Below are 27,570 nucleotides of genomic sequence, written 5' to 3'. Positions count from 1 at the left end.
TCGAGTTTGCACCCACTGAGTTTACATCCCTGAACTCATTATAAACTCTTTCTTTCAAGTTCGTCTTCACCTTTAAATATCTGGATTAAAGAATGAGAAATAAATATGTTTTGTGTGATTTTGTTTCATTGTGCCCACAATGTTGGCCTTTTGCTTGGTAAGTGAAAGATAAAATTTTAACGACTTGATCGCTAGTTGAGTCGATGTGCTATAAATAAAATAGAGAGTTTAAATAATGAAGTTTTGTTACTTAAGGTGTGTGCAAAGCTCTACAAATAATTTCCTGGTTAAGTGACACAGCTTTGAAATGGTTTGATTTCAGTTTCCCCTTAGAGAATGTATTTCAATTGCTCACTGGTCTGGATCTCTCATGTCAAGGTAAGGAGATATCAACATTGTTTTGTCAAGAATCCTTCTGCTGTGATTTTTTCAAGATTGCATTCAAGCAGATAAATATGTGTGCAATTCATGTTATCAGTCCAAAGTGCAATTACTGATCATGTAGTCTATCATTTTGTGGATGCGTGTGTGTCAGTCAGTTCATCAGTCTATCCATCTGCTTATCTGTCTGCCCATTCCTTTGCCCATCCATCAGTCATCGAAGAAGAAGAAGATACTTTTATTTAACTAGGGTAACTCTTACAGTTACAAAAACTAATCCTTAGAGGCCCTAGTTAAAAACTGAAAACTAAAAACTAAACATGACAAACAATAATAGAAATATAAAAATATGTTAAAAATACTTAAACAAGTTCTAACTAAGCTAATAGAAAAATATCCTAAAAATAGCATATAAAGAATTTATCACAAAAAACAATTAATATAAACTACAAATTGCGATTAAAAACTACACATCCATGATAACGAAAAGCTAAAAAGTCTGTTCATGTATCTATCTGTCTATCCATCCATCTGTCCGTCAGTCAGTCAGTCAGTCAGTTAGTCAGTTAGTCAGTCAGTCAGTCAGTCCCTGTCAGTCAGTCACTGTCAGTCAGTCACTGTCAGTCAGTCACTGTCAGTCAGTACTGGTCGATCTGTCTAGTCGGTTGGTCAGTCAGTCACTGTCAGTTAGTACTGGTCAATCTGTCCAGTCAGTCAGTTGGTTGGTTAGTCAGTCAATTGGTTGGTCAGTCAATCATCAGAGGTTGTTCTGCCTGTCCATCCATCATTCAGTCTGCCAGTGTTATGTTGGTCAGTCTGTCTGTTGGTCAGTTAGTTGGTGGAACTGTTGATCTATCTGCCAATGGGCTGGTTGATCAGTGTGTCTATCCATTCATTCATCTGCTTTTTTTATATATTAACTGGGGGACTGCCATGATAGTGAATAAAAGTTCATGGCATATTTATTGTTTGCTTTAGAATTGACAAAGGAGATGTTCTGGCAATTGAGTCGAAACAAGTCATAGAAATGAAAGAGGGCAACACAATAGCTCCGTATACCTTTAGAAGAGTAAGTACCAAAAGCAGAGTGAGAGAGGTGATAAGAATGTTGTTAAAAATAGAGTCGTCATTTAGCAACAGTAACTATATCTTGAAGAACTGGTCTAAACTAACTCTCAAAACTAAGCAATATTGAGAGGTTACCTTAATATGGAGAGGCCTTGTATTAATTATTAATTAAAAATAAATGTTGATTTCATAGTAAGATAACTTGCAGAAAACTAGTAAGAATTATATTATATGCAGATCAGCTTAGTATGATACGCTGTATTTAGCTATTTTCATTACTAACATGTCATTGATTGATTTGCTATCTTTGCAGGAAAAGGCCAAGTATTTATTTTCATTCAATTTTGTAGCTTTGAATTTTGTATTACCCCAACTAGAACAGGTGAGTTGTTCACATGTTCTGATATTACATGTATTCACTCATTTCGCTTCGTTTGATTATTAATCAATTTATCAATTTATCAATCAATCAATCAGTCAGTCAGTCAGTCAGTCAGTCAATCAATCAATCAATCAATAATCAATGAATTAATACATTAATCCATCAGTACATCAATCCATTAGTCAATCAGTCAGTTTAAATTTATTTATCAATCAGTCATTTTCTTGATCATCAGTCAGTCTCTTAAACAGTCAACAAGTGAACATACAAGTCATAAAAATGTTATTTTTAATTTATTTAATAATTTGCTTTTCAGTCTTAAAGAGATATATTTAATAAATTATATAGAGACTGCTTGCTTAATTGTTTTTGTGTTGTTTCTAACAGCTTCACAGAGCATCTACTCTCATGCCAGCTGATCAGCAAGCTATGGTGGGTGGACTGTATTAAAAACTAATATTTTAATTTAATTTAGTATTAATTCTGGAATTGAATTAAAAATAGTCATACAACACTTTCTTGTGGTGTACCATGGAATATCCTTTGTACCACTTGTCTTAATTTTCTTGAAATTTAATTTTCTTGAATTTGCTTAAAGGTTTGCATGTATACTGAGGAAATGCAAATGACTTGTAGGATACCCCATGGTATATACCACTTGAAAGCATTATATTTATAATTAGACTAAGTATATGTACATATGTGCAGCAGTTTGAGTTATGTCAAAAATGAAAAAATGCCAATTGAAAATAATGCTTCTGACAATCACTTGACATTGCATGTATCTTTCCTCCACTCAGATCAATTCAATTGTCCAGTCAAGGCAGGCCAGAGTTAGTTTTAATACCAGTTGGTAAGTTACTTTATATTTTCGTTGACAGTTCATTTCCTGTGTATAAACACACTATATGTAAAATAATTTCGGTACCTTTATGTCAACTTTTCATAATTGTTTGAAACTGTTTGTATTGAGCCACCATTTTCTATTCCTTGAAGTGTAGATCGAGTAACATTTTATCATCTGTTTTTGCTATGTATCCTCATGCAAACATATGAACCATACAATCAATAAGAACAGGCATTTTTATCCAGAATCTAAATTTAGTAAACCTTCACTTGATAAGATATTTTGAAATCATGGATTAATTTAACACAAACATACAAACAGTAAGTATTTTCAGTTCTAGAATATATATATACATATACACACAAATTTCACTGGTCTAGTAATTGGTTTTTGGTAATAATGTATATGTAATACTTCCATTGATGGTGTTATTAAATTAAATGTACGAGTACTTTTGATTTTATTATTAATAACTGCTCTTTATGTGTTTCTCAGGTTAGAAGATTTACATGAAAAGATTGTAATGGAAACTATGGGTATGTTTCTTTGTGATTAAGAGCAACATCTACGCATGTACATATATGATTGAATACAATCCTTTTTTAGCTCCTGCAAGAGCTGCTCATCAAAAGCCAATCTAAATGGGTTTTCCTTGGATATCTTGGTTCTTTGGTGCCAGTGCTGCAGTAATTAATAATCGGTTGCTGATTACTTAAAATAAAACAATAGAAGAGAAAGTGCTGTTTACTTCTAAAACTGTTTCCAGGATCCAGTCAAATTCACATTCAGGACCTCAACTTTGAGAATGGTGGGAGGTGTGGTGGTAGCTATAAGGAGACAGAGCTCTCCTGTCCCATCCACCTTCCCTTTCCCCAATAGTTACTTTTGATAATGACACTATAAATAGAGTAACCAATGACATCTGCTCAACAATTTTGATACTAATTTGCCTTTTTTTCTCTTTGCAGCAAAACGGATCACTCCTCTTGTGTGCAATCCTGGCCGCATCATGCTCACTTCTTCCAGACTTTACTTTCAACCTTTCAACAATGCCGACCCAGTGAGTCTCTGGTGTCTAAGGCCTCTTTAGTTTAGCTAGACAGACTTAGCACTTCATGTTTTGAATAATGCATTGCTTTCAATTTTACTTCACTGGACCTGTTTAGTAACAGATTGGAATAACTTATAATAATATGGAGGCCACTGAATAGATATAATTTACAGTTTTCTTAAAAGTTTTATTAACATGTGGGATCAGCATTTGGCTAATTGTCTTAACAAATTCATTAAATGATGTTTAATTTCAAATTTATTAGATATTTGTCAGGTCCCATTCAAAACTTGGCACTAAGGAAGGGCTAGGCCCAAAACGTCTTGTACTATATAATTGAGATTTTTACAAATGGTTTGTCCAATATTCTTATTTGCTGCTTACCTAGAACAGATACATTTTCCTTTACTCTACTACACTGAATTTCTTCTAGGTCATTTTTTGTTTCTTGGTTTAAGTAATGTTGTTGATTCATCTGCAGAAATTTAATCAATGTGCGTTTCTTGATTTTTTTTTTTTTTTGTTTATCTAGTGTCCAGTCGTTAAATGCAAACTATCCAAGATATGCAGGGTTGTCAAAAGGAGATATCTTCTTAGACATGTGGTACGCTTGCCGTAAATTTCTATGAATTTGCATGCTGTGTATTTAGCTTCCAAATAATTTAATACATACATATTTGAACCGTGTACACTTGACATTTTTGTATATTTTTTTGGTAGCTATGAATGAAAGCTCTTCATATTGTTTATAATATAAACAGTGCAACAAAATTTAATTCTCCTGTTGATATGAAGAACCCTCATTCTGTGGTCACAAAAAATTAATGAAAAATGTTGAGTTTTCACACTTTGAGTGTCCTCACCATAAACATAGCTAAATTTTATACCCCTATTTCTTGGAGAAGTTAAATGAAAAAAAAACAATTGTACTCGACAGCTGAGATCAATATTGTCTTTGTGAAGCTGATTTTTATTTTTAAGTTTTGGTAGCACTGTTAAATATCTTCATGAGATTTCTCTTATTTCTTTTAAAACAAATATTTTCCATCAATATTTCAAGGTGACATTGGCATTCATATAAATTAAAAAAATTGCTTTCTATTTTCCAGGGTGTAGAAGTATTTTCGACTGATGGTTCTCATATGTATCTTATATTCAACTCACCTAAAGAACGAGATTTATTTTATGAACAAATTGTTCAACAACCAGGTCAGTAAATCACTCGCCATTGATATTATTTACTGAAATACTTTATTTTAAAACTAGTTTGTTGTTGTATTTATAGGTTTCACACCAGGTTTTCTTTCCAACCCAAGCTTGTGATTATCAACTGAAAGGACCTTTGGCAGTGATTGTGTTTATACTAAATGCACATAATTATTTTTTGTTTTTGTAGAGGTTGAATTAGAAGATACCAGACAAGAGAACATGACATTAAGATGGCAGAATGGAGCTATTTCAAATTTTGAATATCTAATGTACTTAAATAGGTTAGTAAAATTTATCAATTTAACTTTGAATAATACTGTAGTTTTCCATTTTACGTGGTTCAAGCTTTATTTGGCCCGTCAGAGATACCTCTTTAAAGCAGACAGACAGCGTTCTCAAGTGACGGATTAAAATAGTGGCGTTTCGTCCTGAGCACTCTAAGTGAGACCACAATTCGTGATTTACTCCGCTAAGCGACCCCCTATTGTGAATACTCTTGCCTTGTTGCTAAGTAACTATGTCTGGTTTCCTTTCAGTTTAGCAGATAGAAGTTTTAATGACCTCACACAGTATCCCGTGTTTCCCTGGGTACTAGCGGATTACAAAACTACCGAGCTTGGTAAGTTCCGTCACTAATACACGAGAATCTACCACAGACACTTCATAAAGAGGCCGATGGTTGATCATCAGTTCTTCAAGGTTAATCTGCTGTGCAAGAACTTGATGACTCGCCAAGATGTTCAATAATTTGTCATCTTCTTAGCTTTCTTTGATTTAAATAAAATGTTTGGTTGCAGAAAAAGATTCTTCAAGAATTCTGGAAACAGTACGTTGTACAACGGGCTTTATGGCCTTATCGAGTTTGCCAGTTTGTTCCCAGACGTTTTTTCCCCTGCATGTCGTTTTTCGTTGAGCGCGCGAGAGCAAAGTGGGAGGAAACAATTTTGTCCTTCCCCAATCCCATCCTCTTACTTTTTGCTCCCTCATATCCCCGCGGTTAATCTGGACGAACGCAAAACAAAATAGAGGGTCTCTGTACTTCCTTAATACTCTTACTATAATTTTGAAAGATAGCTCTCTTTAACAGCCTACATGTACACAATGTCATAGATAGCGCGCAATCTAACGTACAATATTGGTTTGTTTGCAGATTTAAACAAAGAAGAAACATTCCGCAATTTGTCAAAACCTATAGGAGCCCTAAATGAATCGAGATTAGCCCAGTTGAAGGTATGAAGCATATTTAACTATGTATTTACTATCAGTTTCTTACGGTCTTTTTAAAAAATAGAATTTGTTGATTTGTAAATCTCATGTATTTGCAGGAGAGATGTAAAGAGATGCCCGATCCAAAGTTCTTATATGGTTCTCATTATTCAACGCCTGGATATGTGTTGTACTATCTTGTTAGAGTCGGTAAGAATTTCTGTGAGCTGTAGATGAAAAGATTTTGAAAATGTAGAACAATGAAATAATTCCTGCCTGCTTAATTTTTTGAAGTAAAGATGTTGCTTTTGTGAGATTTTACTTTTTTAAATTAAATTAACCCTCTTGTGGGCAGTGATGAAGTGTGTGAATACACTTACATTTCCAAAGTTATTTGTGATTACCCTTACATTTCCAAAATTATTTGATCATGTTTCATTACTCCACGTTTTAAGTGGTGGAGTTCTCGTAGCCATGGTGGAACGTTTTAAATCTGGGCTTCCTCTACAGTGTGTCTTCCCGGATATTTGTGTCATGTTTTCACAGCTTTATTGCCACTTATTGCAAAGCATACAAGTTTCGTTTCAATTCCTCACTCCGTACACACTTGAGATTATTTGTGACGCCACTATACATCAATCAGATATTTGTCACTATATTTGTCGTTGAACTTTGCTTTGTCTCTCTTTGTAGCTCCAGAGTTTATGCTGTGCTTACAGGGAGGAAAGTTTGATCAACCGGATAGATTGTTTAACAGGTGCATAAATATTACGCGTGCAAGAAACAAATACGAATTGCCCAAGGTTTGCCGATCAGCTGCGCATTTATGGTGAAGAAATCCCGTTCACGCTGTTAAATTTCGTCTACAAATAGGAAAACTATAATTGTACTCTGAATATACGGTGGTGGTGATTCTGTTTGTTGTTTAGAAAATTAGGTTTGGTCTTTTTTTCATTGGTATTTCTTATTATTGCTGTGGTATCATCTATTGCTTGGGAACGAGTAAAACCAAGTTGTCCATAGTGACATGTCACCAACATACCGAAAAATATCGAAGGCCTCTTCTGACCAACGTTCTATTTTTGTAACCCGCACTGCTTTCAAGTAATCCTGCCAGTGGGTTTTGGGAACATGTTCTTGCTCATTGCCTATTGTTTGCTTGTTTGTTTTCTTTTTAGTATTGGTGAAACGTGGGAGAATGTCTTGACAGGACATGCGGATGTCAAGGAGGTTTGTACAGATCTTTCTGTTTTGGAGGAGAGAAAAGAGGGTTATTAGTTACGTTCACAGATTTTGGAGCAGGTTAAAATGTGCTCTACAGTAAGAAATTTTGATGCTGAGCATAGTTATTGTTAATGTAAATTTTCAGTTGTTTTGAGTGCTGGCAAATGCAAGATCAGTCGGCTGTTGCAGCGAAACACACGCGCTAATCTTTGAAATGTACGTGCAGTTGTTGACTCTTGATTGGCTGAGAAGTTTGGAAAACCAACAAAAGATCACCCTCTCAAGTCTTTTCAAGCCTATAAAATGCAAGTGTAGTTTAACTGCCAGGCAATTTGATTGACTGAAACTTCCTGGAAACCAACAAAAGGAGCAAGAGTCACGGGTTGCTTTCCATTATGCCAAACCGACCGGTCAGAGATCAGAGGGAATACCCGAAGAAAATAGAACGACATTTTCTGATCAAACCGGGCCAACCAATAGGAATGTCTTTTGCCATATTTAATTCCTTTTCTGATCCCCTAATTAGGGCAAAGAACCAGACCAGTTTGTCAAAAATGGAACGGCGAATTTCGATCGGAATATTCCGACCGAAATAAGTGGACCACCTCCAGAGGTGATCCCGAATATTCCAGACGGAAGAAACCGAAACGGACCCATCCATTTGAATTCCAACCGAAATTTCCGGAATCTTTGGCATAATGGAAAACACCCGTGGTTTCGCGTATGTCACTGTAATTTGCAGTCCATTGTTAAGCCGACCTTGGTTGTGGAAGGTTGAAACTTCTATAATTTGTGAAGTATCTCTCTTAGGAATGTTTTCCCTTATTTTTAACAGCTCATTCCAGAGTTCTTCCAGTCCTCTGGTGAATTTCTTTTGAACAGTCAAAGCCTGCCATTGGGCTGCAAACAGGACAAGACTAAAGTCATGGATGTTGAGCTTCCTTGCTGGGCAACAGGTAGAACGAAGGACGACCAACATAGAAATATCGCTTTGAAAAAAAAATACACTAAATTTTCACATACCCAAGGTACCAGAGGTTTTCTCTCGCGCGCGGCGGGATAAATGAATTATCTTCATGTGCCACCATATTGTCATAACCGCTAGAGTCAAAAAAGTGTACGGCAATGTCGAAGAAGAATTGAATGATCTAAGTTTGGAATTGAGAGGGTTATTAAAGCGTTTGATTAAGACTGATATTTCTCCCCTTATTTAAGCTTCTACTCTTCCCGTTAGACCGCGACACCCGATTTTTCCCAATTTCGCTAAGGCCTAAGACTAAGATTTTTTTTTGTCAAAAAAGCGTGATCAGGATTTTTTACATCGTACCAAACATTCTTTATACTGTCTTATGGTACGGGAAAACGTTACACGTGATGCGTTACATTCACCACGTCCGTTTTTGCCCAGAGACTGAGAAATAAACTAGAGAAACAAAAAGAAAATCTGGTTTCGCTATTTTGTGGAATGGTGTAACAGTACTTACGTTTTAGATCTGATGTACTTGTTTTTCTTATGAATTAGATCCAGGGGATTTCATTCAGAAGAACCGTGAAGCTCTTGAGTGTCCTTTTGTCTCGGAGAGACTACATCACTGGATAGACTTGATATTTGGATATAAACAAAGAGGACACGAAGCATGGCAAGCAGACAACGGTAAGCGCTACTGTAGCATCATAATAGGGCGTTTAAGGTCGTATTCTATTGGGATCAACCGTTTTAAACGTAACCGGTTTGGGTTGACACGGTTGCCTTTTCTCAGTGGAACACTTTTCTAACCATTTTCGGTTGAAACGCGGTAACTCCTGGAAATAGTCGTTACGCGAGCTACAATCACGCGACATAATCATGCACGCAAATGCTTTTTCAACCGTTTCAACCTGGTTTGAGGCCGGTTGAAAAAGTTGATCAACCAAACCAACCAAAAACGGTTTTTCCCCAATAGAACACGAAAAAAAAACCGAACCAACTAGAAACGGCTAATCCCAATAGAACACGGCCACAACGGCAACAGAAACGCTGCTTGACAAAAGTTTTTTTTTCTAGTAGTAAAATGGCTGTGCTCGTGCGTTATAATTCCTGGTACATTTCGTTGCCGTCCTCTGCAAAACAACAACGTGAAATAATGTTTTTTTTCTTGCTAAGTTTGAGAGCAACGCTATTTTTTTTTTGTCATTTCAGTGTTCTACTACCTAACATACGAAGGGGCTGTGGACCTTGACAGGTAAGGTTGTAATAAATTGATGTTTGCTGGTTTGTTAGCGAGTTTATTGTTGAACAAACTTCTGTTTTCTTCCATGTGCCAGGATTGAGGACCCAAATGAGCGAGCTTCTTTAGAAGCGCAGATCCTGGAATTTGGACAAACTCCTAAACAGCTGTTTACAAACCCGCATCCACAGAAACTGGTAAAGAAAACTGCTATTTATTTAAATCATTATTGTTACCGCAATTTGACATTTTAATAAAATTTAAAAACGGTCTCTGGCTTACTGAAAACCATTTTAAAACACGAACTTTTGACCGCGTAAACTGCAGTCTTCAACGGGTGAACTGATGACTGAAGAAGGCGCTAAAAATTCTAAAATAAAGTGTGATAAATAATAATACAATAGAATAAAATTACGGAAATAAACTTAGACCCCGTCCGCACTATGCCGGAGGGATTTGAAAACGGATGTTTCACTCTGAAAACGTATCAAATTTTTTCCGTCCACACTACGTCGGTGAAATTTGAAAACGCAACAATCAATGGTCATTTTGGATTTGTGTTTGAGGAAACCTCGGTCAGGAAAATCACGTGATTATCGTGACGTCATCGTTTTCGAAAAGCTCCGTTTTCAAAATGTTTTCCGTCCACACTAAAACGCAAAGCCGGCGTTCTCAAATTCCTCCGGTTTGAAGAGCGTTTTCGAAAAGCTCCGCCTTGTTTTCGTGACGGATTAGTGTTGACGGAAGGCCTAACCGTAGGAATAAAGCTCCGTTTTCAAATTCCTCCGGCGTAGGGTGGACGGCGCCTCAGAGTTACGAAGAAATCCCTCGAGAAGACATGAAAGTAAAAAAAAAAATCACTATTTATGAGACACTGTTCTACTGGCTCCTCAAATTCTCTCCTCCAAGTTGCAAGAGAAAAAGTGAAATCTGTTAGGAGAATCTTTATTTTGAGCTTGAGATTGAATGGGTTCACATGTTGTTTATCGAAAGGTAACTGGAACGAGCCCTAACTCCAGCAACAACCCCACACCCATCAGCAGCAGTGTACTGAATGGAGAGAGTCCCACTGAACCAGACACGCAGAGTGCAAGCAATGTACCAGTCATCAAAGTTAATGGTAGGTTAACACCACGAATCATTGATCATATGTCACTGATGGCGCTTTCGAAGAAAATTAACCCAAAAGGTTTACTTAACTTTCAGTTAACCGTAGTTTGCATGTATTGGTAAAGATCTTTTTCCTAGTTACTTTCACGACCTCCTTGTGCTCGGCTTCAATATTCCACTTGTCGCTTGTATTTTCTTGGTGTGCACAGTCGCATAAAGCCTATTGTATGTACCGAGAAAATAAGAATTGACTCGTGGGTTATTTCATGGTATACCACTCGAAAGCGTTGAATAACTGGTATGTAATGCGGATTTACAGCTGGCTGAATTTCACTTGGTTGTCTTTAAAATGAACGTGAATGTCCGTCTTAACGCTGGTTTGTGGTCGGAATCGTAAGAACACTTGAACGACCTAGTGAAAATGGAAAATCGGAGTCGTAAGCGGAGTCATAAACTCGACTGAATCGGAGTCGGAAGAGATAGAACGTTTCTATTTTCTTCCGATTCCGCTTAAGACTCCGTCGCTTATGATCCAGTGAAAACTAGATTGTCGGAGCCAAAAGCAGAAGTGGCTTCGGCTTCTGTTTTCGACTCCGGCTATCTGGTTTTCGCTAGATCATAAGCGGCGGAGTCTTGAGTAGAATCGGTGTTCTGCTTGCGACTCCGACAATGTAGTTTTCACTAGGTCATAAGCGACGGAGTCATAAGCAGAATCGATATTCTGCTTCCGACTTTGTCGGTCTGATTTTCACTAGAATATATCATATCTCTCTACGCTTCTCATCTGACTCCGATCACGACTCCTTTGTCAGTGAAAACCAGCGTTTAGAGAGAGTTCACTGTAAATGAAGTTCCTTGAATGGTATTTGAGAGTGAGAGAAAACCAGATAAATCCGCTTGATATTTCAGTTGATTTTGATGAAGTGTTCAGCCAAAACCATTCACAGTGGACCAACATGGACAAACTACAACAGACCACGTGTCACAAACTGCACAAAGAGTAAGACTAGTTTTGTAACTCCCTTAGACAAATATGAAATGTTAATTAACATTTAGATTTCTCTTGCATGCGTGGAAGTGAACCCGATGATTGTCTGTATGGTCCTTAATTTTTGTGAGATGTCGGGAGGAAATTATGAATTCCGAAAACTCTGGATAGGCTAACGCTCTTTCTGTTCGTCACGCATTCGTCGAAAGATTGCGTGATTAATACAAGGTACTACGATTATCAGATGAGTAAGGCGCGACGGAGTTTTGGTGACGAAGGTTTGCCCCGAAAACTACGGTGTTACCTCGGACAACTTTCTTCCTTTCCAATGGTAACAATATCGTCGCCTGCAATTTTGCGCGCTTTGCTGCCAATGACGTCAAAGACCAACAAGTTGCCTCTGGAAACGAAGTCAGTTTCCCGTGACAACAACACGATTTAAATGTTAAAACCTGGTTACCAAACTACCGTCGCGTCTTACTCAACTGATGATCGTAGTGTAGTACAAAATCTAAACTCTCCCTTCTGGTTTCTATACATTTTCTGTCCTCTCTTTTGGAGAATTTCATTCTGGGCCAACACGTCTTTCCTTAGTTGATCTGGTCCTTCCGAGTCTTTATTCTTATGACCTGCTTCCTTGTAAATCTGACATTTAAACATTCTTAGCAACCCTTTTCTTTCATCTTATGTGCATGCAGCATTAAATCTTAGCTCTAATTTTACGAGCTTTACTTCAGGCTTTGGGAAGATTTTTATGAACTGTATAACTGCATGATATCTTTGTTTCTCTCCTATGAGCGTTTTCCCTCTTGCTTTGGCATAAAATCATGTCAACTTCAAATTGTGAATGTAGGCAACCGTTAAAAAACGAATAATCTCCGCAACCTTAACACTAGTACTTTTCTATATTTTTTTATTTGTAAACATTTGCCTTGAATTGTCGCGCGTAACCTCCGTTCATAGTTTCTAAACGTTTTGATTTTAACTCTATATCAAATGTTGATCGATCTCAAAAATACGATTGCTATTGAAATAAACTTATATGATTAAGGCAGTGAAAAGCAAAAACACAGTCATTAAAAACATTAAATGAGTTTAAAGTGAGACAAAGCGTAAAATATATTTTCGATGCTTTTCCGGGGGGATCAAGTGCCGTTTTATTAAATCTTGTCTTTTGATTGCTATAAACGAAACTAAATGAATAAAGAAAGAAAGAAAGACCGCGCACTCGTGAGTGCCCCAAACGTCAGCATGATGCATTATGGGTTATGTTGCTTGGCAACGTCTGACGAAAATCGCGGGCTCAGCAATAATTATTCCCCCGATTGTTGTGGTGACGTGAATCACGGACACTGTATGTATGTTAACCTCATGTGTCATGTGTAGGGATGCTTCGTCTTGTTCTGTGAATGTCAATATAACCAACAGTCAACTCACGCAGCACAGAAGGTAACTACATTCAAGAAATTACGTACAATCAAGTAATGCATGAACTAAAACACATTCCGTCAGACTCAGTGTTGTTAATGTTACATGTAAATTATGAATTTAAACAGACTTTAATTCATCCTAAAATGTTCTTTTGAAAAACTAGTGTTAAAACCTTCGAACTCTACATGAACCAACTACCACTTAAAATACTTGCAGTTATAGTCGCATTTTGGAGGATTTTTAAACAGTTAAAGAATAACTTTGGTCTTTAAATTGGTTTGTTTTCATGGACAGTCCTTTAAATTTCGAGCTTATCTTAACTTAACAAGCCACGGCCAAACCTTGCATTCTTTAAAACACCCCAACATTCTCATATCCTTTGTTAACATGTCTACTCTTGTAACAAACCTCCTTTTGGATAGAACAGTTACTGCATGGTATTCTATATGGAGTCTTTCCTTTGCGTGTTACAATCGGTCAGTTTCTATTTCTTCGGCGGCTTTAATTCTCTTTTCTTTAGACCTTTTACTGAAGAGTGACGGTTCCTTTTCTTAGCGTCACTCTTTTGCCCCGGGACGGGGAGGGCGGTTTCTTGAAAACCTCAGTAATCCCGCGACAATCTAGTTAATTACCGTGTAATTTCCTAAGCTGTGTTGTTTTAATATTTATTGCTGTGCTTTTATGGTCTTTTAAGAGCAACGTTGACACTTAAATCTGTTGTTCTCGCGATTTTTGTGATCTCTTTACAGCACTGTAACATCAGTGAGACTATCAAAGGATTGCAAGAACGTCTTTTCCGTTTCACAAGGTATAAGACCTTCCACAGTACATATAACAACGCGGTTAGAATCTAACGACTGGTACGAATTTTAAGCAATGTCATGAGAGAAACAATTACTTGACGGTAAAAATTCTTGCAAGCTAATCAGGACTTGAGGCAAGAAGGTGTGGAAGCGTTAACACACGCGAAAAAATTTAGGAACCAACTCAGGTACACAAAAAATTAATTCATCGTGATTTGACATGTGGAGTGTGGTTACCTTCTCCACGGATAGGAGAGTTTTGTTAGCTTAGGGGCACTTTCCATTCCATAAAAAATTCTTGTTCGAATTTCCGAAAATTTCCAATGGAACAGTATTTTCCGGAATTTCCGGAAAGAGGACAACCTTGCGAGATAAATCGAAATTTTTGGAAATTTCTTACTGGGAATTTCCGTTCCATGTGACTTGGCCTCTATTCAGGAATTTCGGTTGGATGCATCGCTTTTTGGAAATACAACAATGTCCGTATTTTGTGGAAACTTCCCTGGGAAATTTCTATATCATTTGTCCTCATTTCGAAATTTTCGGTTGTTGTGGTTGAATGGAAAGCGGCGTGGGCATCTGTGAAGCGTGCGTACCTTTTCCCGCCCTTTTACACGAGCATGTAGACGGTCAAAAGTGCAGGGAAAGTTCTGAAAGCTCATAAGGCGCGTAAACAATAAATACTGTTTATGCCAATGCGGTCTTGCATTTACCTCGCTTGTCACGATAACAAGTGTGATCAGCGTGACGCCACGTCATTCATTTATCAGTGAACATTAGATGGTCAGACAATGATTTAATGAAACATTGCAGCTGCTGCCGTTGCTATAGAACGGTATTTTATTCCAAGACATTGTTTCTCTCGTTCCTCAGATACACAACTGAAGATGTACTCGATAGAAACTAGACAGCAAGTGAGAGGAATCAATCTGTCCTCTATGGTAAGTTTTTAGCGCACAAATTTGAGTTTTTTTTTTGCGACCTCGCTATATCAACCCGCAAACCTGAACATGCTCTGTATAAACAAGACAGTTTTACTGATGTTGTGGCAAACGTTGGAGACTAACTTTAATTTATAAACTGAATACTGTCTACTGGCTTAATGCTGGGATCATTTCAAAACCAGACCCCTAGAACACGGAAGCAAGTCCCCGGTTTCATCATGTGCATTGTATACTTTCTTTCAACAGGCCCTTTCGTCTTGTGCCATTATGCCAGACTCAAAAACGATCATAGTTGGATCTTGGGACAACAAAATGTGAGTACTGTTCCTAAGTTCCTCTCTTCCCGCTCGTTTATTTCGGGAACCGTTAATTTTCAAAACTGCTGACTTAAGATCCTTTGCGTGGCGCCCATGTACGCAATCTGTACGTTTTGTTAGTGAGATTGGTAGCGCTTCCCCCTGAGTAAATGGTCTTGCTCTAAAACGTCTTCAGTAGCTGTAAACTTGGTTTTATAAAATACAACTGGTTACCAAGAAAGCAGTGTGTATTTGTAGGGTGCTGCATTCTTGTCTTTTTGATGGACGTCTAGAATTATGAGTGTTGAGAATTTATGACGTCTAGAATTTATGACTGTTTGTATATCAGAGTTTCGGACAAGCCGCTTTCGTTCCTCGAGTCTTTCGTTCCTTACTGCGCAAGCTTGACGAAACGAGCGACTCTCGAGAGTTCCGTTGCAGGCTCGAGTTTGATTGGTTTAGCGAAAATGAAAATAAGCGGAAGTGAAACACTAGCGACTCGATTGAGCCACATGTTTGTAAGCTAGGCATGCGTAATTCAACCGGACCTTTCTAGGGTCGCTCGTTTCCCGACCGCTGGTGTTGGGTACTAGAGTGCAGACAAAATCTGGCCAAGCACAACAGAATTTGGAGTTGAATAAATGATTTAGACTATTTTTCTTTTCTTGCAGATACATTTATTCTGTGGAGTATGGGAGGGTTGTAGACACCAAAGCGGGGCATGATGATGCAAGTAAGTGTTTGTCATTGGTCAAAGTAATTAGAGAAAAACTAAAATAATCACAGAGCAAATCAAAGTGTTGGGAAGCGTGTGACCGGCGGCAACTATGGGAAAAAAGCAGCCGCCGGCGAAAGTGGGTGACATGCAAACGAGAGAAAAGCGTGCGAAAACATGTAACCTGGAGAAAAGCGCAGGAAAAGGCGTACCTGGACAAAAGCGCAGGAAACATAAAACCGGTGGCAAACGCAGGAAGGCATTTATTCGGGAGCAAGCACGGGAAAGTCGCATGATTGGCCCTGATAATTAGAGCGCGTTGCACAACTGTGGTAAAATAAGGGTAGAAGAAAAACAAACAAATATTTACTTGACAAGTGTCTTCCAACAATTATTGTATTATAATTATGATAGCAAATGATTAATGAGAGTTTTTTACTATTTAAAGTTACTTCTTCTGGTATTTTAAAATAATGATTAATAATGATTAATTTCTTTTATATATAGCGCTCTTTACAATAAAAGAGATCAATAGCGCTTTACAACAGGTATAATAAAGAAACGAGTTTGTGTTGTATTTGCATTTTAGTTTCATGTTTGTGTTGGAATGATGGCATCCTAGTTACTGCTTCGTGGGATTCAACGGTAAAGGTAAGCTTAAATATATATTTGGAGACAACCGTATCGTTTTCTCGTCTTTCGATGATATATTCTTGTACAAAGTGGTTAACTTCTTTGAACAGAGTCGATTTCTTAAAAGGCTTTATACCTTTTCCCGTTTTCATGACTGTGAGTGTGTTTTGTCTAATTCACTTGAAGGTTTGGAAGTTTTTTCCTGAACCAGACGGCAAGAAACCCTCTCCGCCTGAAATCCTGGTAAAGTTGCTTCCTGGTTACTCGTTAATTGGTCAGAAAAAATAATATGAAACACGATTGCATGTATTTTCATTAATGTTCCAGTATCTTTATCTAGCTAACTAAACTACTGTAAAGTTGTGACCCTCATAAAGTAGTGGGTAAAATTTCATGGCTGTTACCAAATCCCAATAACAGTGTAGCTCGCCCCCCCCCCCCCCAACCCCCCACCCCACTCCCACAAAAAAGTGAGGGCGATGGGAAAAGGCTGCTAAATAGGCAATTTTGAAAATGTGTCCAACGTGAATTAAAATCATGTGAGTGGCTCAGTTGTTGATCTATTCTCACTTTGCATCTTGTTTACAATTTGTTTTTGTTGTCTTTTCTTTCCAGGCTGAGCTCGAGCATGACACTGAGGTAAAGTACCGTACATGTAAATTTTTAGTGTATTGCTTTATTCTCTTGTATTCATGTTTCATCTGTGATTGTATTTCCAGGTGAATTCTGTAGACCTCGATCCTACAAACACGCTAGTGGTGACAGGGACTATGGATGGTAAGTGTCTGTACAACTGGTGATAATATCAAAAGCATTTTTAAAACAGAGTTACAGAACGTTCAGGATGCTGGCTAACTGAACACAGAAATAAATATTTTAATATTTATTTCTGTGTTCCGTTAGCCAGCATCCTGAACGTTCTGTAACTCTGTTTTGCTAACATTTGCCATCTTGCCCATTTTCTCCGTGGCACCCTTTTTGGGCTTTTCACGCTGCCGTCCTTCTTGAAGAGTTTTTTAACGTGTTTTGATGGTGTATTTTTTTGTTCTACTCAGGAACTGTGATGCTTTGGAACATCGATCAACAAACAGCAATCAGTCATCACCCAAGTAAGTGAAAGCCTGACCACGCTTACATTCAACTCGTCTAAACAGTGGCATTAAAGGTCGCCACACACTAGGGGACAAGAAATACTCCTAGTCGCTTCATGCCACGGTATAACCGGGATAAGTTCCGGTCTTGGCTCGTATGCAGACTTTATATTTACTTTACCTTATACGCTAGGGTACATGCGGCGGGGACGTGAAGCTCCTTCGTGTGTACGCATAGAACGTCTGGACAGTACGTAAGCTGGTACACACAACTCTGATATTAGTTCATTTCTATGTTGTAGCGGGGACAGTTTGCAAGAGCAGTGCACACGATGCGACATTGAAAACTGGGGTCGTTTTTGTCCCTTCTTCATGACGGACGAATTCAATCCAACTGAATTTTATGCAAGAACTTTTTCGCATAAACGGGCATGTCACACGAGGAAAACTGTCGCTGCAACATGTCCCGCTTTATGTCCCCGCAACATGTATCCTGTTGTGTGCCGACCTCAAGAACAATCAAAGAATTACATTGCTTTATAATGTTATGACGTCTTTCACCTAGCGCAACACATTTCAAACTTTACAACGAGCCAGTTATTTCTAAGTGACTTCACTTTGAGGACTAGAGCTCGAGTAATTTCTTTGACAATAATTTTTTGTTCTTTTCAGTTCATAAAGAGACGGTGAATGCCGTTCTTTTCAGTCCAGGTAAGTCAGACATAAGTGTCTCAGTTCCAATGTGAAATCTCTAATACAGTTCAGACGTTAGATGTTTCTTAATCTTTAATTAAAGAGCCAGAGTCCGAAAATCTTGCATTTTCCCCTGGTTGATTATATTTATTTGAATATTAGGTCAATTTCGATATATTAAAATTCTAACTTGGCTCCGAGGCTTAGGGGAACAAAACAAAAGAAATCACATCGAGGATGAGAATTGAATAATGAAGTTCTTTTGATTTATTCCCCTAAGCCTCGAGCTATGTTACAATTTTTAATATATCGAAATTGACTATTGAGCTGTTTATCATCTAAAAAAATTAATGGTTTAATGCTGACCTTTCAGATGGACAGCGGATTCTCTCCTGTGGTGCTGACCACTTCATGAGAGTGCTGGATGTTCATACAGGAACAGAAGTGTATTCTAAAGACGTCGGGGAGGAAATTAGGTGTGTTAAACACGTGTGAACTCTGCCGTGTAATCTCTGCCGTGCCGTGTAAACTCTGCCGTGTAATCTCTCTGACAGAGATTTCGTGCAAGCACTATGAGAATTTTTTTATTCGTATCAACTGTGAATCAAGGTTGTCCAAACGCAAAAGAGCGCACTCACGTGAACATGGAGTCAGAAAGATATGTTGTTATCACCTTCTCAAGGAAATATGAGAACATTACGCCGATTTTGTCTAACTCTTCACTGGCTTCCTGTACGTACAAGGGTGTTCAAATTGTGAAGTGCTTTGTAGTAAAGTGTGAAAACTTCCTGTTAATTGTAAAGCTTATCATTTTTCAAATTTTACTACAAAGCACTTCACAATGTGGCACCCTCGAAAGTACGCGATTTCTTTTCCTCGTAAGTCTTTAAATCAGAAAATGGGCGTAAAAGGAGATTTTCTGTCGAAAACCGTGGAACTCGCTTCCATCAGAGATCAGAAACAGCTATTCTGTGTCGGGTTTTTAAAAATATACTTTAAAAATATACTTTTTTAAAAAGAGTACAGCGTATTTCATTCATTCTCGGCCTCGAATAAGGCCTAATGAAACCCTCAAGGACAAGTGGATTGTCTTGGATAATGCCCTGTTACAGTAATTAATCATTTCATTTGGCAGGTGTGCTGTATGGGATGGTCAGATGGTACTTGCAGGCGGTGAATCAGGCTACTTACAGATCTGGGATCTGATTAATGTGCAGGAGGTTTGCAGAATTACGGCTCACGAAGGTAAGACTTTACACAAACCCGCGTAAAACGGCGAGCGAAAAAATAAGGGCAAAGCGTGCTGCGGGAAGACAAGAGTTCGTTCACCTTCTCGCACCAAGCCCCTCTCTTTTTTGCGCCCTGATCCTATTAGACTTAAAAGCAGAGTTTCTTAGTTACTAAAATGGGAACAGACCGTACACGGTCTTGCCCAGTGGCTGAATCTCACCTTCTTTATAACAGGAGCTATTCGATGCATCGATGTATCAAGTGATGGTTGTACCGTGGTGACGGGTGGAGAAGACGGTCAGGTGATCATGTGGAAACTCCACGTTTAACAAGAAATTTCATCGACAATCGTCACCCTCTTAGTCGGAGAGAACCTGGTGACAAGAACAGAACCCAGTGCCCCATGGAACAGCGATTCCAGGATGGCCCAGGGACAAGAGCTGAAACTAAGAAAGCCGAGGGGTCTGCTTGCAGTTAGAGATCCCAGAGGAGAGAAGTTGCCTGTTTGTCATTCCTGTCTTAGTTCAATCATGTGGCAGCCATCTTGAAGAAATCTGCGTCGAGGAGAACTCGCACTGAATTAATTAAGATGTAAAAATAACGAGATATGGCTTTAAAACAATCAAAATACTATGTGAAAGAGGTTATATTCTAGTTTCATATCATCGTTGTAAAAAATAAAATAAAATAAACGATATTCGGGCTATTGATCAGGTTCGTCACGGACAAGTCGGCTTCGTTGCAGAGAAGCCACGCATACCTGTTTTGAACAAGGGAAAGTTCATAGAACATTCAGATTTATTGTGAAAGAATATGTTCAGTTTTCGAAGGTATAGATTCATGGCCAGAATTTTACTTTGTAAATATGTTGCCACTAGTTTCTTTGATCGCTAGAGGCCTTAAAAACGGAGAAATATAATGGGTTACAGGTTGCGTTACTTCGCGACTGTGTAAATATAGCGAATAATAGTTGTAATATTATTGTTATCGCTAGAAAGCAACAATTTTCAATTTAGATATAAAGGTGTTTTATATTATTTATTTAGGATAGATTCCTTCCTTCAGCGACGTTAAGTACTTTAGAAATGTCCCCTGTTTCTTTCTGATGATTGCCATTGGTCCGTGGACCATAACCTCTGCCCTCCCTTGTCATTCTCAAATCTCCTCTGGAAACAGTTTACTTTTGGGTCAGAAATTTCAGGGTTTTTTAAAGTACAGAGAAGATATATCCAGCATTTTTGGCGTTATAGTATTCTTAGTGTTCGTCTCCCCCATACGTAGAGTTCTATTGCTAAGGAAAACGACATGATTCTGAGTATTGAAACTCAAATCTCTGTCTGAAGTTTTCTCAGTAACCATGCAATAGAATAAAAGGAGGTCTACAAGGGAGTGAAAAGTAACTTTATCTTTCATCGTGAAAGGTAGCTAATTGTACTTTATTTGTACACCAAGATAAATTTTATAATTAAAACGTGTATGAACAAGGAGATAAGTTTATTTTTTTACCCTCCACGATTTCCTTGAACGGTCAAATCCGTTCCAATGTCCAAAATGGTGAATTGCTGGAGAGAAGCCTTTATAGTCAGCTTAGCGAAGTTGAAGGCTGGAGGAGGTGCGTTTTCCGGTCATATAGGAAGAGATGAGCCAGTCTTCCAATTCGCGGCTGTCATGGATATGATTGTGCGGAATTTACGGAGACCCGGGAATTAAAATAATCACGGTTCGAGGTACAATTACTGACCCAAGCTGGTCAAAAGGAAGATATGTAATGCTGAATAATCATAGGAAGACCATGACTATGAGTAGTTGGTTAAGCGGGGTAGTGTGAACGCTTACCAACTAGCCCATGGATAGTGATTTATCTGTTGAATAACGTTATCCAGTAAGAGAACGTCGTAAACTAATTTGTTTTTTCTAATAGCAAAAAGTTAACAACGCAAGTAGGACCACTACGGTATAACCAGCGACCATGCCCTCCCTCCCTTATATTCCTTCTCCCATTCTAAAAAAAAAAAAAAAAAAAAAAACGCCCAGGGTATCCTCCACTTTTCGAAATGAAAATCGTCGTGTAGAAAGCCTTGGGAAGAAAGTTACCAGAGGGTCGGTGTGCTTTTCAGAGCAAAGAGGGTTAGCCGTACTACTTAGCCTTTTGTGGGACATGTGATTAGCGGTCTTCTCGGCAAGTTCTTGTAAAAGGCTGGTTTTCACTAGCGACGGCGTTCGTAGTCGGAATCGTAGTTGGAGTCAAGAGTGCTTACGACCTAGTGAAAATTGAAAATCAGAGTCGTAAGCGGAGTCACAAGCTCGACGGAATCGGAGTCGGAAGAATCAGAACGTTTCCATTTCTTCCGATTCCGTTTACGACTCCGTCGTTTATATGATCCAGTGAAAACTAGATTGTCGGAGTCGGAAGCAGAAGCGGAAGAACCAACCAATCACAAGGCCCGGAATCAAACACTGTGGTTGGTTTATTCTTCTGCTTCTGCTTGCGACTCCGACAATACAGTTTTCACTAGAACTAAGCGACGGAGTCATAAGCGGATGCAATGTTCTGCTTCTGACTCCGTCGGTTTGATTTTCACTAGATCGTACCGCTCTACGCTTCTGATTACGACTCCAACTACGACTCCGTCGCTAGTGAAAACCAGCCTTTAGAGAGCCAAAGATGACAACAGAAGACAGTTAACTAACCATTCTTTTCGTTCCTTTATTTCCTCTCATCCTATTCAACAAGATTGCATGCTTCCTATGCCTAGATCTGCAAGTGCATCTTTATACAATTTAAACCTCTTCTTTTCATGTGCATTGCACCAACGGGGAGGCTCAATCAAATATGCATGCCTGTTTATTGGCGGGTTCTCGTGACGTCATCATATTACAAAATTAAAAATGACCTTTCTTTCTAAGGTTTTAGTTTCATCAGATATAAGGCCCCTCTGAACTTGACGCTTTAGAACTGTAAACGTTTTAGTGTGTTTTGACGACGGAGTTCTTGTAATAAAGCATGTTTGACTTTCCAAGTTTTGCGTCCAGTGGCATTCAAATGTTGTTGTTGTTGTTGTGTTCGAGAAGGCTGTCGCGTAGGTCAAAAGATGTGCTTTCAAAGTTTCTACTAATCTTATAGGAGAAGAAATATTAATTTCAATGTGTCGAGGCTCTAGAGAAATAACTTATCGTTTCAGAAGCAAAACTTACCTAGTGAGTCTAATGACGGATGCTTCTGTTACTTCACGGCCACCATGTTTGTGCCCCTCTGAGCGGCACCGATCTCGACATGGCGTCTCCACACAAAGCAAATACTTCTCCAAATATTAACGTATGAATGACGACCTACTGATCGTGGTGCGGTGTTTTTCTAGAATCTAGATTTTCTAGATTCTGCAAATAAATTAATAACAACGTTTTATTACTTTTGGAAGGAAATTAATAAAATAACATCAGATCCACAAACTTCGTACCCAGAGCGCTTTTCTCTTCAAATATGGGAAGGGTCTTTCATTTGATCGAAGGGAAAAGCGCCCTGGTCTGGAGCTGGAGACGAGGTTCATTTTCCTTTCCATCCATTTCGGTGTTTCCGTTTTTCGCCGATGACGTCAAGTATATGGAGCGATTGTCACATGACATCGTTTCGAGCTACGCCGTTCCACGCAAAATGGCGGACAGTTTAGGGTTTTCGGCGCCATCTGCTACTGTACAACCCGATACAAGTGAAAATGCACCTTTATTGCAAGAGCAAGAAGAAGGAAATGTAGATCCAGGACCTCCTCCTCCATTCATAGCTAGTAAGTGAACTTTACAGCTAAGTGTAGAACCTTCAGTGAACTGCTGAGACTGTTAAATATTTCGTTCCTTGCTTTCGAAGTGTGTTGCGAAATGCGTGCCGACAGTTCTTTAGATTGGTACACCTTTCATTGAAGAAGCTATCTAATAGACATATCAAGTTTTATATATATTACCTCAGTGCTCTCTGAAAGAAGCTTGCGATTTCAACTCTGTTTTGTGGGTTTTGTTTTGATGCGAATGTTTTCGTGCTCAGAAATGTTAAGCTTGACTGACTTCGAGAAGCTTCCCTTTCGTGATTTGGTGGTTATCACTTCCTTGTATCATTTTGTAATTTGCGGCAAAAAAAGAAAAACAGAATACGGATAATGATTATAAGTTATTGAAAGAATGTTATTCGTATGGAAGAAATTCTTAAGATAATTTGCTCCGCCATATTCTCCCTGGAAACCAAATATTCGTACTGTAGCTAAAGTACAGTTGTACATAAGCTTAAGCTTATCAAAAACTGAACTTTTAAGTGTTACCTCCTGGGTATATAATCCTATTTATTTTGGATAGTGAGGCCTGTTTGGTATTTTGGTAAAATTAAAATTACCATTGAAGCTTATTTTGATGTACATTTTAAGTCTTTATCCTACTAAGCCACTGTAGTTTGTTGACCTTTGAGATCTCAAAGCATCTCTATTTTATGCTAAACCATTTACAACGGATGCTATATACAGAATGACTTCTGAACAAAGTCAGGTGATGTTTTAAATAAAAGCAATGGTTTCCAACCCAATAAAGCATAAATACATGTAGTACAATCTAAGGAAATTATGTAAAACCGGCATAATGTGCTCAAAAAAAGTTCCCGGGTGTACAAGAAGAAGGTAAACTGTACTTTAAAAATGTTGAGTTGAGGACATAAGTGCGAGATATATGATAATAAACATGCCTTAGTTCTACTGTTTATGCATAGTGAACATGTATGTATGCAATAAACTTCAGTTACACATGTTTTTAGAGCCAGTTAAGATGATAAAATTGAATTTAATTACAAAAGTTACCATTTGCCATCTATATTTAAACTGATTCTATCCAAATGCACATGTTAACTGGTTTGTGATGAGTGCAATATAGAAAAAAAAAATATCTGACAAAGTTCACATAATGAACAAATTGCATCTGGATTATAATGCATGTTTGTAACTGATACTGAGTTTGACAGTGTGGCTTTGATAGCTAAGTTTTAAATGAGAGAGAAGAAAATCTTCAAAGTGCCGGTCAAATGGAGGAAAGGAAAAAAGCTCTTTGTTCAATCAGATTGCTTTTTAAGTGAACAGTGACAATGTATATAGGAAACATTGTTCTCTCATCAGATTATATAAAAGTTTTCTCTGCCCTCCATTTCCTCATTTCTTGCTATGCTAAAAGAGCTAATTTGTGGTGCTCAAGATGATCATTATTTCCTCTTTGTGTTTGTTGTAGGTCCACCCCCTCAAGTTCCTGGAACACCCCCACCAGCTTACTCGGAAATGCCTCCACCGTATGCTCCACCCGTGTCCATGAACACAGAACCATCTGTGATCTGCCGAGTGTGTCAACAACTTATCTACATCAGAGGAAGGGAACACCAGCGTGTAGTGAAGTGTGGCAACTGTCAAGAGGCTACGGTAAGTAATTTTTTTTTGGCCAAGTGCATAACATGTGTGGTTTCTTTAAAGGAAGTGATAAAAGATGTTCTCTGGTTGAAAAGAATTAAAACATAAGCTTTCGGCTATCAGTCTATACATTTCTTGAATAAAAAATATTGGTGTGCAAATGAAAATATTATACAAAAAGAGTGGACAAACAATTAATTAAAAACTAAAATACAATTTAGAAGTGTGAAAAAAAACTATGTAGAATGTAAATGACACCTAAATTACAATAAAATGAAATATTGCCTAGGCAATGGTTTTGAGTTGTTATCTGCACCAATAGTTTCGTAACTCAGTGACGTATAATAATTATTATAAATTAGGACAGTCATGCAAATAAGCTGTTTGATACCTGTCAACAGCAAGAGCTGCAAATTGAAATTGATTTCTGCCTGAGATTACATATTTTTCAACAGCTATCTCCCAGAAATTGGGTTGGGTTGGATTGGCAATCATGGGAAATCCTCTTTATTTTGAATGCAAAAGTGCTTGACTTGACTCTGCATGCTATGGGGGTGTAATTATTTTCTTCAAACCATTGACGCCAGTGCTGCTTCAAACTCCCTGTGTGAAAACCACCTCTGCTGCTCTTTCCCCATTATTCCTGGGGAATTTTTTCATTTTGTTTCAATAAAAAAGTTTTCAATAAAAAAGCAAATGTAACAAGCCGACAAATTGCCGTTTTTTTTGCGCATTTCTTAACAGGTGATGAGGGGCCCCATGAGGCCAGGGGTTTCTGAAAATTTGTTTTCACACATGCATTCAAATTGCAATGAAACTATGGCTGCGAATGCAGAAAGAGAACCTGATCTTGCAATGAATATTGAAGACTCAGGGGATGAAGGAAGCCTTGATGGGTTTGAGGGTAGACATAGTGAAGATAGTGATAGTGATGTAGATCGTGTAGGCTTAGAGGACGATGGCGGTGGCCCAGAACCTGGGGGAACAGATGACGAAGAAGAGGAAGCTCAATGGACAGAACAGCTGAGTGACTTCCACGTCCCAGACTTCCAAGCAGCAACTGGAATAACTTTTACCTTACCTGCTAATCCCAATCCTCTAGATTACTTTGTAGAATTCATAAGTGATAATTTATGGGATTTCATTGTTGAAGAAACTAACCGCTACGCTCGCCAAAAGCTTTGTGATGTACCCCAGCGCCTTGCTAAATTTGTTCCTGTCACACCCGCAGAGATCAAGGCATTTGTAGGAATCAATGTAATTATGGGCATCAATGTCCTTCCCAATCTAGCTTTATATTGGTCTTCTGATAGTTTTTTTGGTAACCAGGGTATTAAAAAGGTTATGCCTAAAAATAGATTTCAGGAAATAAGTTGTTATTTACATTTTAATGATTCTACTAGAGAACCTGGTCATGGTACTCCAGGTTTTGATCGCCTTTACAAGATAAGACCGATTTTAAACTCTGTGTTGAACAAATGTCAAAGTAATTTCAAACCAACCAAGAATCTTTCCATCCATGAGGGTGTGATCGGTTATAAGGGGACAAGGGAATCCTTTAGACAAGACATGGCTGCTAAGCCAAATAAGCATGGAATCAAAGTTTGGATGGCAACTGACTCAAGCAATGGGTATGTTTTGAATTTTGATGTTTACCTAGGTAAAGAAAATGATGTTCGTCGGCACATTTATGGATTGGGTTATGAGGTTGTAACTAAGTTGGTTAGGCCTTTCATGAACAGGAACCATCGTGTATTTTTTGATAACTTCTTTACAACAACTAAGCTGTTAGAACATTTAGAAGTTAATGCTACTTTTGCTTGTGGAAAGGTCAGGTGCAATTGTAGAGATTTGCCAGCATGTGCAAAAGACAAATTGCAAGCTGGAGAGAAGTTGGTTCGCCAGAAAGACCATGTTGTTTTCACCAAGTGGCGTCACAGACAGGAAGTTAGTGTAGTGAGTACTATTGTAAGTCCTTTAGCTGATGATGTTGTGGTTAATCAGGTTGTGAAACCAGTTGTAATTGATTTGTTCAACAAGTCCATGGGGGGCATTGATCATGCCGATCAATTGCGCGGGTATTATTCTGTAGGACGTTCATGTCACAAGTGTTATAGGCATATTTTTTGGTTTTTGATTGACATTTCAATATGTAATGCTTTTGTCCTTTGTAATCACCATCGGTTAGGGAAAGGTCAGTGTAAACTTAGACAGTTAGATTTCAGGTTAAGTCTTGCTAAGCAATTGATTGGGGGATTTTCTACTACTGTGTCTGCAGCACAATCCTCAAAGCGCCGTAAGATTGAGGCTTTTGCACTTGAGCAGGGAAATTCATCGAAACATTTTATTGACAAAATTGAGGGCAGGAAAAGACAGTGTGTTCAGTGTAAGAGGGAGGGTGCAAAGACTCCCAAAGGTCGTCCTATAGAAACTAGTTTTGAATGTGTCCAGTGTAGTGTTGCGCTATGTAAAGAAGTTTGCTTTAATGATTATCATATGTTGTAAATTATTTATCATACATGTAATGTAAATGTAGTTGAACCTTGCATAAGCAACCACCCCAAATGTCAAGCCCAGGTGGTCGCTTACGAGAGCTTTGACCATACTGAATCACGAGTCTGCCTCATTAACATAT

The 27,570-nt window shown here is 38.2% G+C and overlaps 1 protein-coding gene across 4 annotated transcripts in view; it reads left to right on the top strand.

The window, feature by feature from the left end:
* Positions 1-21,005, top strand: part of LOC145466330 (protein FAN-like) — a 29,785-nt gene extending 8,780 nt beyond the window's left edge. For 3 of the 4 annotated variants that reach the window (XM_081450034.1, XM_081450033.1, XM_081450036.1), the window contains 35 exons: positions 323-378; positions 1,360-1,450; positions 1,763-1,831; positions 2,219-2,263; positions 2,632-2,684; positions 3,174-3,214; positions 3,647-3,738; positions 4,262-4,333; positions 4,839-4,938; positions 5,126-5,219; positions 5,475-5,557; positions 6,089-6,168; positions 6,264-6,354; positions 6,838-6,901; positions 7,323-7,374; positions 8,204-8,324; positions 8,891-9,022; positions 9,548-9,590; positions 9,673-9,772; positions 10,569-10,695; positions 11,595-11,685; positions 13,060-13,122; positions 13,854-13,912; positions 14,781-14,848; positions 15,098-15,165; positions 15,819-15,880; positions 16,452-16,513; positions 16,682-16,738; positions 17,111-17,134; positions 17,215-17,272; positions 17,551-17,604; positions 18,259-18,297; positions 18,653-18,755; positions 19,415-19,524; positions 19,744-21,005. In XM_081450034.1, the coding sequence (XP_081306160.1) occupies positions 323-378; positions 1,360-1,450; positions 1,763-1,831; positions 2,219-2,263; positions 2,632-2,684; positions 3,174-3,214; positions 3,647-3,738; positions 4,262-4,333; positions 4,839-4,938; positions 5,126-5,219; positions 5,475-5,557; positions 6,089-6,168; positions 6,264-6,354; positions 6,838-6,901; positions 7,323-7,374; positions 8,204-8,324; positions 8,891-9,022; positions 9,548-9,590; positions 9,673-9,772; positions 10,569-10,695; positions 11,595-11,685; positions 13,060-13,122; positions 13,854-13,912; positions 14,781-14,848; positions 15,098-15,165; positions 15,819-15,880; positions 16,452-16,513; positions 16,682-16,738; positions 17,111-17,134; positions 17,215-17,272; positions 17,551-17,604; positions 18,259-18,297; positions 18,653-18,755; positions 19,415-19,524; positions 19,744-19,838 (2,619 nt within the window). In that variant the 3' untranslated portion in view covers positions 19,839-21,005. The remainder of the gene's footprint in view (positions 1-322; positions 379-1,359; positions 1,451-1,762; positions 1,832-2,218; positions 2,264-2,631; positions 2,685-3,173; positions 3,215-3,646; positions 3,739-4,261; positions 4,334-4,838; positions 4,939-5,125; positions 5,220-5,474; positions 5,558-6,088; positions 6,169-6,263; positions 6,355-6,837; positions 6,902-7,322; positions 7,375-8,203; positions 8,325-8,890; positions 9,023-9,547; positions 9,591-9,672; positions 9,773-10,568; positions 10,696-11,594; positions 11,686-13,059; positions 13,123-13,853; positions 13,913-14,780; positions 14,849-15,097; positions 15,166-15,818; positions 15,881-16,451; positions 16,514-16,681; positions 16,739-17,110; positions 17,135-17,214; positions 17,273-17,550; positions 17,605-18,258; positions 18,298-18,652; positions 18,756-19,414; positions 19,525-19,743) is intronic. The other variant, XM_081450035.1, reaches the window with a different exon arrangement.
* The last annotated feature ends 6,565 nt before the right edge of the window (positions 21,006-27,570 follow it).

Source organism: Orbicella franksi, chromosome 13, assembly GCF_964199315.1.
Source record: "Orbicella franksi chromosome 13, jaOrbFran1.1, whole genome shotgun sequence".
In the NCBI taxonomy this organism is placed as follows: Eukaryota; Metazoa; Cnidaria; class Anthozoa; order Scleractinia; family Merulinidae; genus Orbicella; species Orbicella franksi.
This window is presented reverse-complemented; position numbering and strand designations above follow the sequence as displayed.